The sequence below is a fragment of the Rattus rattus genome, chromosome 14 (assembly GCF_011064425.1).
Source record: "Rattus rattus isolate New Zealand chromosome 14, Rrattus_CSIRO_v1, whole genome shotgun sequence".
Lineage (NCBI taxonomy): Eukaryota > Metazoa > Chordata > Mammalia > Rodentia > Muridae > Rattus > Rattus rattus.
Genome location: NC_046167.1, coordinates 60,201,918 through 60,219,383, shown reverse-complemented (window position 1 = coordinate 60,219,383; position 17,466 = coordinate 60,201,918). Strand labels below are relative to the sequence as shown.

Below are 17,466 nucleotides of genomic sequence, written 5' to 3'. Positions count from 1 at the left end.
CACAGAGCTCAGAAGCTCATGTGAGTGGGATGCTGGCCATGGAATCCACACAGCTGGAAATCCTCCAGTCCGTATGAATAAATAAACAATTTATTCACTTAGAAGAAAATGAAACGATGGATGAGGAGAAAGGAGATTTAAAGAGACTCGGAGACATAAGAATGAAACACTGTTAGAAAGGGGACATAAAATAATTGGGAAGTTGTGCGTCCCTTGTCTATGTTTAGACGGTAAGACAGTATGGCCAGTTGTCAAGGTGTCCCATTGTATTATGTAAAAAAATAATTCTGTCTTCTGGGACACAGTAAAATACTTACGGTAAGATATTATATCCAGGTTTTGCTTCAAGATCATAGAAGGTAAGTAGATGATCGAAATGCAGATGAAAACAGATTGGTCCCACATTGCCAGTCCTTGAAGACGGAGGTAGATGAAGCCCTGGGATTCATGATGACTCTGTCTGAGTGTCCCACCTTGGGATTTTGTTTTGCTCTCATTGTGTTTTGAGACACGGTCTCATGGTACAGCTTGGGCTCGCCCGGAAATATCCTCCCACCTCCACTTCCGAGTGCGAGATCACAAGAAAGCGCCACCAGGCTAGGGGTTTCTGTCTGTTCTTAAAGAGTTCTGTAATGAGGGGAAAGAAAATCACCTGAAGTCACACACTCCGGGGTTTCTTCTAGCAATGCTCACAGCTGGAGTGGGACAGTGACATGAGCTGAAGTTTAACAGTCCCCCTCTATCGACCAAGTCAGCGAAGAGCATAGGAGCTTATATTTTGGACCTTGGGCAATCATGTGGAATTTCCACTTTGATATGACTACAGAATTAATCTGGAGCTCTGTCACTGTCGTCTCTAAGCTATGTAGGTAGAGTTGTCCATTTTACTTCAACCCAACCCTTGGAGCAATGCTGGGAGACCCTAGAGTCACTGGGGCTGAGCATCGTAGAAGCAATTGCCAATGAGTAGATGAGCAAATGATCTTTGGAAAAGGATTTGATCTGCCAAATTGGTAAGGTGTGGTGTGTGTGTGTGTGTGTGTGTGTGTGTGTGTGTGTTGTGTATGTGTGTGTGTGGTGATATGTGGTGTGTGTGTGTGTGTGTGTGTGTGTGTGTGGTGTGTTTGTGTTGGTGGGGGTGGTGTGGGGGTGTGTGGTGTGGTGTGTGTGTGTGGGGGGTGTGAGTGTGTGTGTGTGTGTGTGTGTGTGTGTGTATGTGTGTGTGTGTGTGGGTGTGTGTGTGGGTGGTGTGTGTGTGTGTATGTGTGTATGTGTGGGGTGTGTGTGTGGTGTGGTGTGTGTGGTGTGTGGTGGTCTGTGGTGTGTGTGTGGTGTGTGGTGTGTGTGGTATGTGGTGTGTGTGTGTGTGTGTGTGTGTGTGTGTGTGTGTGTGTGTGTGTGTGTGTGTGTGTGTGGTGTGTGTGTGTGTGTGTGTGTGTGTGTGTGTGTGTGTGTGTGAGACAGTGGTGGGTGTTGAGTAGCCCCCTCAATCCCCTCTTTACCTTATTTAAAGACAAGGTTGCTCACTGAACCCAAAGTATGCTCTTTCAGTTAGACTGACTGACCAGTGAGTCCTCAGTAACATCCTATGTCTATGTCCACCCCTGAGTGTAGGGTTAGAGAAACACATGGCCACACTTGACTTTTACTTGGGTCATAGAGATATCGAGCACATTAATCACTAAGCCATCTTCGCAACCCCTATTCTTAGAGATAAGATCACTCAGGATAGCATGGCATTGTGAAAAGGACCCAACATGCCTATGGGTGAATCCTGGGTTCCCCAATATTTAACAGTCTGTGTGACCCAAACCTCAGTTTGACCTTCCCAAACCTCAGTTTCCTTATCTGTACCATGGGGCTGTGGGATCATCATGGTCCAGGACTACAGAAGAAGGGTTGAGGAAACCTTCAACCCTGGATATTTCAAATGAGGACAACAGGAGTTGGCTCCTTCCCCCATCCCAACTTGGTGCCATACATCGGCTGCCCCACCATCAACCCCGGTAAAATTTATTACCCTGACATTTATCGGGCTTCATTTCTTGTATAACCTTATAAGGTTCCCCACCAGTCACCCTATAGCCCCTGAGTATGCAGATGAAGCGTCTTCCAACACCCCTGTCCTGGCCAATTGTACACAGCCACACAAACCTTGCCCCAGAGACCCTAGCTACCTCCCCAGGGTCATAAACACCCCCTCTCCCATTAAACTGAACCAGCTCTCTGAAGCTGTTTCCAGGTGTGTATTCTTAACCAACAGACTCACCACCAACCAAGATCCTGCCTGCATCCTCCTTACCCCCAGCTGCTAAGGTTCCCTCAGACCAGTTTAGCAATGGGTCTGGCTACCCAACGGGACAAGTGGACCCAGACCAGCATGGGAGTAGTGCTACTAAACTGCTGAAAGTCACTAGCATGGTTGGGACTTACACACCTCTGATAACTCAATAGTTACCAGAAAACATCACATTTAACCTGAAAAAAATGAGGGTGGGGCTCTCCGCTATGACTTTGTGTTAACTTTTGGATCCCTGTGTGTCCCGTTTCTCTGGCATTGACTCTGAGGTCTCTCAGGTTGTAGTCATGTACGGTTGAACCCTGTGCTGAGGAAAAGGCCCTTTACACTTTTTTAAAAAAAATGTTTTTGATAATTTAACTCATGCATACAATGTACGTTGATTCTAGTCTTCTCTTCCCACTAACCTCCATCACCCACCCCCCACTCTCCTGACTGTTTTCCAACATGGCAACTCCTACTTGCGTGTCTTTATTTTAGTGACCCACTGAGGGTCAGTGGTTCAATGGGTACAAGTGTAGGATTTTCTACTAAAACCTGATCTTATCCATAACTGTACCTTTAAAGAGAAAAATGTCTCCCATCACCCCAGCAGCCTTAAACTACCAGCAACTTTTCAGCCAGGGATGGGGCCTCAGGAGCCCCTCCCCAGTGTGTGTGTAGAAGGGCTCGATATTGTGCTTTTGTTCATGTCTTGTGCAGGTAACAGTAGCTGTTGTAGTTCATGAGTCTAACAGTTGTGGCATATCTAGAAGATGCCATTTCATGGGTCTCCTCTCAATTCTCCAGTGCTCACTTTCTTGCTGACCCCATTTCTGTGATGTTCCCTGGGCGTTGGGTGGATTGTGGGTAGGAGTGATACCGATGTCACTTTTAGGGCCGGGTACTCAGTAGTCACCTTTCTCAACCTCTTTTGAGCCTCGATGAATCTCTGCGCTAACCGTTGACCCCGCCAAAAGAAGTTTCCCCAATGCTCTGGTTACTTCTTATAGCGTCGCTTGGGAAGACGGAACCTCGGCTGAAGAATTGCCTGTGGCCACATCTGTGAAAATTGTCTTGATTGGCGATCGATGTTAGAGGGAGAAGCTCACATTGGGTGGCTGGGTCTGGGATGCTTAAGAAAGCTGAGCGAGCTGGAGAGCCGGCCAGCCAGCAGCCACCCCTCCACAGTTTCACCTCAGTTCCTAGTCTGATTCTCCTCGGTGATGGCCTGTGGCCTGGAAATGTAGGTCCAATAGACTCTTCCCCAAGTTGATTTCAGTCGGAGTATTATATCACAGAAACAGAAAGCAAACTAGAACACCGGCCAAGGCTGAATGTAGCTCCGATACGTGGATGCAAATACGTGAAATACATTCAGAAAAACAATACCAGCATATTCTCCCCTAGGGCCTATAACCTCCCGTCATATTGGCTTTTGACAAGATTTACGATGAATTCATATAACAGTATGGATTTGTTCCCACAGAAGAAGCCTTAAATCAAATCAGGAAGTCATTAGTTATGCCTCATGACAGTCATGGTCACTTGTCTTAGTTTGGGTTCTATTGCCGTGAAGAGACACCATGGCCAAGGCAACTCTTAACAAAAGAAAACATTTCTTTGGGGCTGCCTTACAGGTTCAGAGGTTTAGTCTATTATGATCATGGCAGGAGACATGGCAGTGTGCCCGCAGACATGGTGCTGGAGGGGCTGAGAGTTCTACCTCTTGATCTTCAGGCAGCAGGAGACTGCCATTCTAGGCCTAACTTGAGCATCTATGAGACCTCAAAGTCTGCTTCCACAGTGACACACTTTCTCCAACAAGGCCACACCCCCTAAGAATGCCACTCCCTATGGGACAAGCATTTGGACATGTGAGTCTACGGACACTACTATTGCACCAGTGGTCACCTTTAGCCTGGAAGTTCAGTACTGTCGTACCCAGGTCCACTTCTGGGTAAGATCATAAAGGCATGTCCCAGCCTTTGCAGCACATTCTAGACCCGTGAAAGCTAGCCATCAAGGCGGAAGCTTCCAGTTCACTTCCAGCTTGATTTCTTCCTGTCCTGCAACCCAAGCTTGTGACGTCTTCAGCAATGGGGTCTTACGATCTAGGTCTAATAGGCAACCAACAAGGCTCGTCACATCGTTGAAGGCCACTAGGTTTTGCATCTCTCGTTGGACGATAAAAACATTTACATACTCTGAGACAAATCTTGTTTACCTCTGGGCTGGCTACTTTTATATCAACGTCGCTTAGCGTCGTTTGGGAAGAAAACCCCTCAACGGGGAACATGTCCCCAGCAGGTTATACTGTGGGCTAGCCTGTGGGGACACGTTCTTGGTTGATGATTGTTGTGAGGACACCCAGATCACGTGGGGTAGATTCCCTGGGCTGGTGGTCCTGAGTACTCTACAGAAGCAGGCTAAGGGAGCCTGAGAGGAGCAAGACAGACTTTGACATGGAAGTAGAAGGGAAATAAACTTTTCCTCCCCAAGTTGGTAATGATCGTGGCAATTTATCCAAGCAGTAGAAATCCTAAGACAGGAACCAGAGGATTATTTTGGCTTGCATTTCCAAGGTCTGGTCCTGGTGGTAAAATCATGGTAGCAAGATTGTGAGGCAGTCAATCTCACCGTGTCCACAGTTAAGATGGCTTTGCCGACATTTAGAGTTTGTTTTTTCCACCTCGTCTGAAACTCTCTGGAAACCTCTTCACAGACGTGTCCAGGGGTGTGTCTCCTAGGTGATTCTAAAACCTATTGACAGGAAAGACAAAATCCATCACAGAAGGAGTCAAAGGAAGTGATGCTTCAGATGAAAACCATGCAAAAAAGGCCATCAGCTAGTGCCTTTACTTCCAGGGTAGCCGTTTTGATGATGGTGGGTAGCCATGGAGATAAAGTGAATCCTGGTTCTGGATTGCAGGAGTTTGTGGCTTAGGACGGTCTCCTATTAGCTCTTGGTCCTCTCTAAGTTCTATCAGACACACTGTCCGGGTGTGAAATACAAGCTATGCAAAGAAAGAGAGAAGGTCTTTATTTCCATGCTTTTTTTTTTTTAAATCATTCTTATCTCTTTGTCCATAGAAGGTACCTAACACCTGTGTGTGTTGCAAAAACCACGTTAGCCATTTAAGAAAAATAGGCGCTCATTCTGAAGGCAATATGAAAAGCAGTCATTTGACACACAAAGGCCTGGGATCTAGTGCTGTACACTGTTAATGACGCATTGAATAAGCCATCGGATCCCATGACACTCTCTGGAAGTAAGCCCTGAAAAAGTCTAGACTGAATATTAGTGCTCACATGCTTCCGGTGGCACCCAGAATAAATACAACTAATCGTTTGCTTACTTATTTACTTATTTGAAGCAGGCTCTCACAAAGCTCAGGTTGGCGCTGAACTCCCTAAGAAGCCAAGGCTGACCTTGAACTCCCCTATTCCTCCTGGCTCTGATCACCCAAGTGCTGGGATTTCAGGTGTGCACCCTCGCAAACCCAGCCTAACCCTTGGACATCCCCGCAAACCGGCGTGCCCAATTTAAATAAATCATCTGGTGCTGGCCCAGCCACTCCCCAGGACTAGCGGAGGAGCCACAGGTGACTTCTCCAGGAGCCTGGTGTGACAGACGCGTACAAACGGCGCCTGCTGAACTTGCAAATCCCAGCGCGGCCGGCAGGGGGCGCCGCGCGGGCGCCAGCGGGGGCGCGCGCGGAGCGGGGACGCGCAGGCCTCTGGGGCCACGGTCTCGCGGCCGGCGTCGGAGCTCCTCCCCTCCGTGGTCTCCCCCGCCCCCCTGAGGGCCAGGGGCGCGGGCGGGGAAACGGCCCGGAGCGGGCAGGGGCGGCGCGCGCCCGAGGGGGCGGGAGGCGGGCGGCGCGCGAGGGCGGGGGGCGGGGCGAGTGACTAGCGCGGGCAGCGCGGGCGCGGCGCAGAGGAAGGCGGCTACCCTGGACAGCGCATCGCGGCCGCGCGGCCATGGTGAGTGAGTGGGGCCGCGCGCCTCGTCCCGGAGGGCGGCGGACGTTGGGGCCGGGACGTGCGGGCGCAGGGCCGGGGTGCCGGCGGGTAACCGGGCGCGGGGGCGTGTCGGCGCTGCAGCCGGGGCCCAACGCTCTCCCCCGAGCGGCTCGCCGAGGGACCCCCGCGAAGCCAGGCGTCTGGGGACAAAGGCGGAGACTGTGTGCTGCTGAGCTCGCAGGGAGCCTGCCGGTCCTGGGCGGGCAGCGGTCCCAGCCCTAAGGGAGCTGAGGCAGGAGGATTGCCGAGAGTTCGAGGCCAGCCTGGGCCACGGTGAGACACCCTGTCTCAAAAAACCACCTCCCCGTTAAAGAAATCCGCAAATCCTGCGTTCGTCTTCAGGTCCGCATTTGTCTTCATTGGTCTTTGTCCTTTTGCCTCCTCTTCAGGGCTTGCTAAATATGTGAAGGGCATGACCCTTTCCTTGTCCCACCTGACACCAGGCAGCCCTAGATTGTCACTCTTCTTCCCACACTGTTTTCAGATCACCGCCTCTTCTTGGTTGGATATTGTTTTAGCACTAAAATTCCAGCCCACCCCCTTCTTATTCTCCCTCCCTCCCTCCCTCATTTTGTTTTCTCTATTTAAGCATGCTTTAATATGGTTTTTTAGTGTATTGAATGGCTCCCTCACCAAAATGCAAGTTTTGGCGAACAGTCTTTGTCAACAGTGCTGGCACACGTCATTTATTTAAAAAAAAAAAAAAAAAAAGAAAGGAAAGTACTTTTATGCTATGCTAAGCAGGAGACAGAAGTCTCTTTGAAGTGAACCACTACAAGAATTGTCCACTTAATAGGAGCGATGAGAATCTAGATTGCAGCGTGGGAGGAGAGACACACTCTTCTCCTGGAGAGGAAGGACACGCTGATCAGAATGTTGGCGGCAGCTTTATGTTTTCTCAGCCACTTGAGTCTCCTGGCACCTTCTGAGTGGACAGAGCATTTTCAGCGCTAACTGGCTCTCTAGGTTCTGAATCTTGGGTCCACCGTAGACAGAGATTGTAGTTAGGGAAAACTTCCAAGAATGCTTCAACTCAATGAGAGTCGGTGGGCATTAACCTGAAACAGCCAAGGGCAAGCCTTAGAATCTTTATCTTATATCACGGTGAGCTCAGTAAGCATTTTCAAATCTGGGTCCAAATCAAGTGATACCACTTTTGAGAAATGGGGCAGAGAGGGAGAAAGGGGTGTGTGTGTGTTGAGCTGGAAAGTGGGTCAGGTGGTACACACTTCTACACCCATGCTAACTAGTCTTATTGCAAAAAAAAAAAAATACTATTTAAGCTTCCCTTTTCCTCCACTTGCATGTGTAAACGTGTGTTTGTGGTTTGTGATTGGTGAAGGGAAGTGTGTATGCTCAGAGACGAAGTGCCTGAAGGGCATTTACATGAGAAATTTTGAAGATGATAGAGTTAGGACTGTACATCCTGATGGTCCTCAGCTAGTCTCGTCCAGATAGGTAGTAGAAATGAAAGCTTTGTTTTTGAAATTAAGACCAATGAACTAAACACAAGTTAGTGGTGCTTAATATTGTATTTGAGTTCATATTTGCAGAAGATTTTACTGTTAGGATTCTAGCAAAAAGAAAGAAGTTTGTTTATTTATTTATTTATTGATTGATTGATTGATTGATTGATTGAGACAGACTCATAGTTCAGGCTGGCTTCAAACTCTCAATCCTTCTAGCTCCACGCTGGGATTACAGGAGCGACCCACAGTACAGGCACAGTGTATTCTTAAATTATCCAACTAGGTGAGCTCAACATTTTGGTTCTTCAGTGAAGGGTTGAGGGAAATGCATTTTACCTGGAGAAGTTTAGATGCTGTGGTGTGAAAACCTGCTGGAAATGTGTTAAGTGTGCCTGTGTGGTATATCCAGTCACATTCAGAAATCAGGGCCCTTCTCTTCAGGGTTGTGTCAATGATGTTTTTTTTTTTTTTTTTCTGCTGGACAGTTAGATAGGGGCATTTGACTTGGGGAGAGGTGGAGTTCCCAGGGCAATGGAGACTTGGCTAGCCCACGAGAGTGAAACCGTGTGAACATCATCAGTAGTTCTTCATACCTCAGGAGTCACATGTAACATCTACCTGTTTTGGTTTTCAATTCCGAATAATAAGATTAGGCTGTCACAAACTCTGACAAAGAACCATTCTAATGAATTGATACTTCCACCATTTAAATGGTAACCGCCTAGTAACTTGAGAGGGTGGCTTGTTTCAAAGTTGATGTGATCTAGTGTCATTCCTGGGTTTGAATCTCAGCCCCATATTTAACTATGTGATTTATAGACCTGGGTATTTTCTCCCATAAAAGGTGATACTAAAGCGGAAATTGAAGTGCATGGAAATCTTGTCTGTGGGAAGCTGATGTAGGAGGGTCTAGGGATTGAGATCAGCCTGGGTTTTTCATATGAGTTCAAGACCAGACAGAGTAGCAGTGACTATCTCAGGAGACAATAGTATAAGGTTTAGAGGTTGAATGATTAAGACCATGTGTTCTATGAGTCCACTATACCTAATAGAAATAGAACAGAAAGCATGTATGTGACTTTCAATTTCTGGTAGGTACATTTGAAAGAGTAGAGACTCAAAATACATTTTAACGTATAACTCTCTCTGGACAAGTGTCACTCCCACATGCAACAATACAAAAAGTTAAGAAATTTTACACAACTGTTTTTTTTCATACAAAATCTTCAAAACCATGCCCTGGGCATGGTGGTTCATGCTTGTAATCCCAGCACTAAGGAGACTGAGGAATTGTGAGTTCAGGGCTTCCCTAGGCTAGAAAGGTGGATGCTATCTAAAACAAAGACCCCCCCTCCCAATTTTTTTTTCAAAATTCTGGTGTGTTTATACTCATAGCACATCCCGGGTCAGAGTGGCTGCCTTTTGATTACTCATAGGCAAGTGCTCTGGAGGTCACTATATTGGACAGATAGATCTTAGTAGCATACACATCCAAATTTATCTCTTATCTCTGAGACCCTTTCCACTCATGAGAACCTGGCTGCCACCTTAGACCTAGCACTAGGCAAACGAAGTTGATCACCTTTCAGCCTCCACCCCCCCCACCCCCCACCCCCCGCTGCTGGTAATTCCACCGGCTGTCTAGGTTACTGTGTCAGAAATCCGATTCTTGGTCCACTTTTTTCCTTTCTTTTTTTTTTTTTTTTTTGTGTGTGTGGGGGTTCAGTATTCTCAGTATTCTCTGGTTTTGTTAGAAAATGGGTTTTTTTGTTTGTTTTGTTTTTTGTTTTGCTCTTTGCCTTTCTCACCTCTACTCCAGCTCTCTTTCTTCCACACTTTCCCTTCCTGCAGGTTTCTACGTTTTTGATCTCTTTGACTTTTAACTTCTTTCCTCTGCTGAGAAATGCTGTTCTCCGAATCACTGAGCCCCATGTCTCCCTCTTGTTCCCTCTATCCTTTCTCTGTTAATTCATAATGGCTTTCTGTTTTATAGCTCACTTCTAATATTCAGAGAATAATCATTGCTTTAAATGACAGCCTTGTATTAAGATGATCCACCCAAGAAAAGAAAAAAAAAATAAGATACAGAAAAAAAAATGAAATTGACCTCAGAACTTTAAAGACATTAATGAATGTGAGCTTTATCTCATCTTTGAAGAGACATCAGTGGCATCAACTAATGATAATTACAAGGACAGTTGTGACCTCTCACTGATACCTTGTGAGAAATAAAATGCTCTCCTCTGTGCTGGTGACCAAAGCGTACAAAGAAGCAAGATACTCGACAGGTGGTGAAAGCCCAGCTTTCGGTGCTGGCTGGATTACCCACAAGTTCCGTGCCCCCAGTCAGGTCACTCTGACACACTGTTCACCCACTTTCTAAGTGGGGTTAATCTTTTGCCTAAGATTATTTTGTAAGCATCAGATGGGACTCAGTCCTGTAGTTGTGGATCCCCCAGCAGGGCTCTGGCCTAGAGATTCATGTATCTATTGTCTTACGGTGTCTGTGGTTAGGCCTCCTGTAACCATGCTAATGAAAACTGGAGCCGTACCTTCTCCACACACACCAGACCCTCTCTCATCTCAGCACGGCTACCTAATCATCCGCTCAAGCACTCTTGGCCCCTTCTAATCCTGTACTTGTTAGTGGTGTCTTTTGTCTTTGCACATCTTACTGAGTAGAGACTTGGTGAGGACAGGCTTTGTCTGTGTCATTCAGTAATGTATCTCAATATCAGGTGATCATCATAAGAACAAGGCTGGCACATCATAAGCACTAAACACTATTGCATGTCGGGAGTCTGAAGGTCCTGATTCCCATACACCGTTCTCTCTCTCCTTATCTGTGAGGGTGTATTAAGGGATACTCGTTCTTTTTGCAAAAACACAGAATACTCCTCCAGCCGGTGGCATGCCTTAGCACTCAGAAACATTTGATTTAGCACAGTGCAGCCAGGCCTGCACCCGTGTTATATTTAATAAGTAACCTGTGTTTTTATCAGGAACCTGTGTTTTATCACGAAGCTGCATTCACATTTCACATTTGTGGTTATATTATTACTTTAAAAAAACCAAAATCTATAATTTAATCATAAGTTCTTACAGAAAGCAAAGCATGTATTTCTGTAAATGTGTCTAATAATGTAATTTGCAGAAGAGACCAGGTTACATTCTTGTTTCTACATAATCAAATTTATAGTGCTACTCTCTAACTGAGATTAAAAATGAGTGTTTCTTGTAATATAGGCAAAGCCATGATCCATGGCTTTCCTGGGTAGCTTTTCACTTTATATTATTTTATGGTAGTTGGCCATTTAATTAACTTTAATACGCTGTAGGCTGGGGAGATGGCTAGTCAGTAAAGGCTGTGCAAACCTGAGGACCTGAATTTAGACTGACACCACATAAAAGCAAACAAATGAAAAGCTAGTTCAACGGGGCTGAGCACTGCAACCCCAGTACTGTGCGGGCAGAGAGAAGAACAACCCGGGGCTGGCCAGCCAACCTGACTGTGTTAGAAAGATTCAGATTCAGTGAGAGACCCTGTTTCTAAACATGGGGGTGAGGGACAATTTCGGAAGAGCACTGACATGGGCCCCCGTCCCTTCTGCAAGTATGGCAATACTATTTTGTATTAGTGAATATTTTATATTTGAACGCATATAAACATAATTAGGCATTAATATCATTAAAACATCAGCTGTCTTTCATCGCATAACTATTTTGAAGTTTCGAAGTGTACAGATAACTGTTTTAAGGGAAGGTAAATTCTACAGCACTAAGCCTATGTCATAGGTTGAGTTGAAAGAAGAGAAATGCTTTGTTCAAGGTCACTAGAGAGATCTGAACTTTTCAATCCCAGTGCACCTTTCTCACTCCTCCACTGCCTTATCCACCAGCCGGCTTGCATGTGCTTTCTGACATGATTATGAAAGGTCAACATTTATGGCAAAACAAGCAAGTTTCCTATGTAGTTTCTGTCCCATGAGTTACATGTGTGAATAGATATGGACGCACACACGGATACAGATGCAGGTTGAACAATCATTCTCCAAAACGCTTCATAGTACAAGTTCCTTGGATTTAGGAGTCTTTCTTTTTGTTTTCAGAAGTTTTTGAAGTATCTGCAAACACATATCCTAGCAGGATGATATATCTCAAGGGTGGTAATTCCAAACACAGAATTTGTCTATTTTTTATAGCAAACCTTGTACACAGCCTGAGGGTCATTTTACACATATTTTTGCAAATAGGTTTCAACTATTACATGGGGTCAAGTGTGGAATATTCTATTGTGGCATTTTGTAGCACTCAAAATGTTTTAGATAGTCAACCCGATTATTTATATATTGATATGTTATTATTTATAGATTATTTACATATATACACACATTTAAATAATAAGTAAGCATTCAAGTTTCATTCTGTATACACAGAACTGGAACACACAAGTGTTATTGTGTAGCAGGAGCAGCCATAGAGTAGACAAATAGCTTTCAAGTGAAATCAGGCAGTCACCGGTTTGATTAGAGTGGCTGTAATATTAAGACTTCCAGAAAGGACAACGGTAGTTTGCATGTGTTTCATGTCTTAAGAGTTTATCACTTGGTTTTAATTCCAGTACTTTAAAGATGTAAATATGTTGAGTTTTTCATGTGATTAAGCAGAACTTAGTGAGGTATTAGGACTACTTATTTACTTGACAGGATCAGAACATTACTAGCCACTACACTAAGGCGTTAGATTTAAATTAACCCATGCCTTAAAGAGATGAATGTCTGTAATGCAGACACATTGTTTATTTGACTTTGCCCTGTTTGTTTTTGAGGTGGTCTCAGTTTACAAGTCTGGCTGGCCTGGAACTTGCCTCTCTACCTCAGCCTCCAGAGTGCTGGGATGACGGGTGTGCACACCGATAGCTGACGAGTGGTTTCCCTGTTCACTTGAGCTGACTTTCCTCTCTGTGTCTGGAGGAAGAAGCAGCTTGTGCTGGAACCCCTTTGCCCCCGTTTTTTAGGGCCTTCCTTAGACTGCCTCAGGGAAGCTGTCCCTACACCCACAGTTTCCCTTAGCCCTTGGTAGGTCAGTGGCAATGCTGAGGGCACTTTCGGCACTGGAGAAACGTCTCTAGGGCGGCCCATCCAGATCTTCCCTGGCCTTTCACAGCCTACTCTGGAAGCAGAGCAGTTGTCATTCCTTTTATTGGCAGGACGTTCAGGTTCCTTTCTGGCCTTATTGGGTTCTGACTCCTAAAAAGAAATGGCATTCATCACAAGTCACTTTGCGATTCACAAGCTGCAGTCAGTTTCAAATGCAGGAGCACAGCAGCAGTGGCAGCACGCTTTGGACACCAGCCCCTGAAAGCCCCGCCCCTACTGCTAGCACCAAGTCTACAGCTCCTAAGTGTCTCTTTCCTCTCACAGTCAACAGTGGACACGTCCCTCTGTCAGGACTTTCTGCAGAGAACTCTAATCTTTTCAGCATTTGCCTCCCACAGGCTGGAATGGTCCCCTGTCCTCAATGCAGACTTTGGAGTGAATGGTTTGCTTTTGCTCTTCTTTTGAAGGAATGAAGTACACTCTCTGTAACTGAGTGACTGATTTTTTCAAGCTGCTTTCAGCGAAACATACACATATCTTGTCTCCTGAGGAAAGAGCCTAGGGTCTGCCTGCCAGGAATTCAGGCACTAAAATTTGGCGCTCTGGAGCTCAAACACTAAGGGGTACTTTTTGTAACCATGTTCACGGTGTGTTTCAAGGGGTGGGGATCCATCCTGGATCATGACTGGGTCAGTTTGGATGTGTGGGAAAAGGCATTAATGTAGCTGTGATAGGAACCTCATAGGTAGAAGAAATAACCAGCTAAGACTGAAAGAGTTTGTGAGACATTGTCGTGGGAACCCTTTGTGGACAAGGCTGTGTCTGTCTACACAGAGCCTAGCTCATGCTAGTTCAGCGAGGTCTTTAATGTGGACCTTGTGGGCTTCATGACAGGGACAGGTGAATCAGGCCAGACATAGACAAGTGCTAGCCTTTTAAGAGTAAGGTGCTCTGTTGGATTTTGAAGGAGGTGGCGAATGGGCATGCGCTGAGGAGGGTATTTAGAGAGGTTAACCTCATTACCACACTGTGTGAGTGAGCATCAGGAGGGGTCGTGTAGAGGCTGAGCTAATAGGTTGGTTCTTTTCACTTCTTTTCATGATTCAGTTTTTTGGAATTCTCTGTTCAGTTGTACACTCTTCGGTTCACTTCCTTGGTCTCCATGTCTCCCAAGTTGTTTAGCCACATGAAACTCGGCATTCTCCTTTCTAAAATGTCACACAGAGGAAGAGTGGACCAGATAAGGCGGTGAATGTACAGCCCTTCTGAGTAGGAAGTCGGCAGTCGTCCACTGCAGCTAAGGCATGTCCATCTTTAGAGCTGAGACATCAGGTATGCATGAGCCAGACATGTTTTCAACTGTCTTGATTATCTAAAGACATGTACATGTTTAAAATGCTCTATCCCTATGAAGGTGATGTTACATTTAATATTCAGGAATTCCCCCCCAACAAGAATGAATATGTGGAAAGGTTTCATTGTCTCCTCTTCAGATCCCCCAGGCTCCAAGAACTCTTTTAAAGTAACTGGTGCAGAAGGAAAACCTGGAACACAGTTCGCTCACATGTGCGGCTTCAAAACCATCTCCTTCCGGAGTGGTTCTCCCAGCGAGGCACTCATGCCATAGCCTCCTGTAATCAGACTAAGCCTCAGCTCTTTGCTCACCCACCCACATCACATTGCCTGACTTGAGCCGCTTAATGGTGCTTAGCCTGAGGCCTTAGCCCTAAAAACAGCCTTCTAGAAAATGTTTTTCCTGTTCTCTGCCTTTCCCACTGCACTCTCGCTCTCTCGGTTGCTAAATCTAAGCAGAGCAGATCACTGGATTTGTGTGTTAGGGAGAGAGAGCGTGTTGCTTCTCTTGTCAGTCGGTATAGAGGTAATGCCCTTAGGGGAGACACTTAAGGTGTGAGGGAGCAAAAGAAGTCGAGAGGAGAGACTTTTATCTTGGAGGGATTGTAGGGAATGTATTCTCAGAGCCTAGCTGAGCAGCCTGCCTGGAGTGAAACTACTGTATAAGGACTGGTGGAAGACAAGGTTGGGAGGACTTTGAACCACGTAGCATGGAGTCTCTGGGTCTCTGGACAAAGTCCGTGCTGCCCTCCAGGATAACGAGTCACTGCTTACGTGTCCAATATTCTAATGGACTTGCAAAAAGAAAAATAAACGTTTTCATAGAAGGATTTTATTGGTACTTTTTATTCTTTCCAGAAGTTAATCTGAGTACTTTTCCTGCATGCTGTAAAACTCTTCCTAAACAAAATGCTAAACTAGGCCAGCTTGCTAGCAGCGGGGGTATCTTGAAAACTTTGTACCTTGTAATCACGTGTAGGATTTTTATGTCTTGTGAATATATATGGTATTTGAAGATCCTGAGACTTGATGTATGCAGAAAAATACAGGTTAGCACCGGATTTTTGTGCCACTGTACAAACCCAATGCAGTCTCTTCATTTTTCAATACTTTGGAAATAACTTTATCCAGGTTGTGTAGAGGTATGAAAATTAGTTTGTATAGACATTTGTGATTTTAATGGGTTGGTAGGGAACTTTTCTTTGGACCTTCAGGTGCCTTCATGGCTCAGACCTCTTTTTAGGAACAGGTGGGCAAATGTATACATCTGCCCATGGGCGAGCCAAAGCCCAGGAACGGGGCATGTCTAGCCCATTGACAAATAGGACTCAACTTGAGGTCATGATTGGTTTTGCTGTAGCAGCATGGACAAGTCTCAATAGACAATCAGATGAGGCGGGCAGAGGGGAAAGGGTGGTCAGGTGTCTATTCCAGTGAGAGAAGTGTGGTGTCACAGAGGAACATGGAACTGCACGGAGGCAATCAGCTCTCCACTGACAGTATGTAAACTCCAGACCATTAAATAGGCTAAAGAGAAAAAGGAATGTTATAACCGTTAGAAATAGAGGGTGTGGAATGGGTAATTGCTTGACACAAACTATAACATGCGATGTTTAGGCTGGGACTGTAGCTCAGGGGGAGTGTGCTGGGCATGGTGAGAAGATGCCAAGCTTCTAGACAATGAGGATGATGGGAAGGAATTGCAGTGACATAACAAAGAGGTAGCAGCAGACTGAGACGCACGGGAGACCGTCATGGGAATGACAGCTCACTGAAGCTTTTGTAGTATGCTAATAAATATGTAAGGACATGCACGAGTCCCACAGGAAGGTGGAAATGCAAACATCACACCCATGAACTTAAGATTAAGACTTGACAGTAGCAAATTGCATAAATATTTTAGAGCAATATGGTCATTTTCACAGAAAAAAAGTTAAATGCATTTCCTAAACAGACTAGCAACACACATCTAGATTTTCCCCCAGGGAAACCTTTACTTAGGAATATTGGAGATTTTACATAAAGCAGGAATTTTGGTAATAACAGAAAGTTGGAAACAACCTAGAATACCCATCAGGAAATATGTGCTTGATTCCTGTGGTAAAATGCAGCCCGAGAATAAATGGACTGCATGGCAAGTTTCACCATGAGCGGATCCCATCAGATACTGAGTGACAGAACATGCTGTAGAGACACGGATGGTGAGCTGCGACAGAGCGTGTGGAGCCTCCACACAGCTGCTCGCTTTGACTGTCACATCGGGTCTGTCACAGGCTGAGGAGTGGAGCAAAGGAACGAACGGCAACTTTACTGCTTGTGCTATTCATCCTTAGCTGATCAGAGACTCAAACAGTTGCTGAATTAATTTTAAAAGATTTGAAGTAAATGTGACAGAATTTAAGCACGTGTATGAGATATATGTGTGAGTATTCATGTGTGAAGGCCAGAGGACAACCTCTGGTTGTTCCTCAGGAGCTGTCTATCTTGGTCTCTGAGACAAGGTCTCTTACCGGCCTGGAATACACCAAGCAGGTCATCCTGGCTGGCCAGCAAGCAGCAAGTTCCAGGGATCTGGCTGGCCCACCTCCCCAGTGCTGGCATTTCAAGTGGGCACTGCCACCGCCGGCCACCTTAGTGTCTGAACTAGCTCCCTAACCATTTGCATCTTTCTGCAAAGTTGAACATAGGTTTACATTTTGGCTACATGTATGTCTGAGGTCCAAGGTCTGTCCTGGGTGAGCATATCTGAGAAGGAGGAGCCACGACCATGAGGCTGCCTTTCGTCTCCGTGGACTCTATTCTGGCCTCTTGGCTGAATCAGTGCCTAAAGGGAAGTTTTAGGAAACTGAACAACATGGCTGACATGCTGATTGTCCCCTACATGGAAAGAGAGTGACCAGATACACAAGCAACTAATCTCATCTTAGCCATAAGAACTGACTGTGGGCACTCACTCCCACAACATCTGGAAGTTGGTTACCAAGAGGGAAGCCAAGGTAAGCTGCAGAAAGGACGTCACGGAACAAGGAGGACGTTTGCGCTCAAATTGCAGGCGCTTTACAACTTCGAACTCATATTTTGTGTCTTGAGCTGTCATAGCTGGTTTTAAAACTCTAGCTGTTCTTTGAGGATGGGTGGTGAGCAGAATCGACATTCCCGCAGACCGCCGCTGCTCACGGCTGTGAAGGAGCAGGGTAGGCTCCCTCACTTGTCAAGGAGGAGCAGTGATGCCTGTCTGACA

At 45.8% G+C, this 17,466-nt stretch overlaps 1 protein-coding gene across 2 annotated transcripts in view; it reads left to right on the top strand.

Moving 5' to 3' along the window:
* Positions 1-6,213: 6,213 nt before the first annotated feature.
* Positions 6,214-17,466, top strand: part of Elovl2 (ELOVL fatty acid elongase 2) — a 41,693-nt gene continuing 30,440 nt past the window's right edge. Inside the window, exon 1 of one of the 2 annotated variants that reach the window (XM_032884607.1) lies at positions 6,214-6,265. In XM_032884607.1, the coding sequence (XP_032740498.1) occupies positions 6,263-6,265 (3 nt within the window). In that variant the 5' untranslated portion in view covers positions 6,214-6,262. Of the gene's footprint in view, positions 6,266-6,622; positions 6,647-17,466 lie in introns of those variants that run through there. The other variant, XM_032884608.1, reaches the window with a different exon arrangement.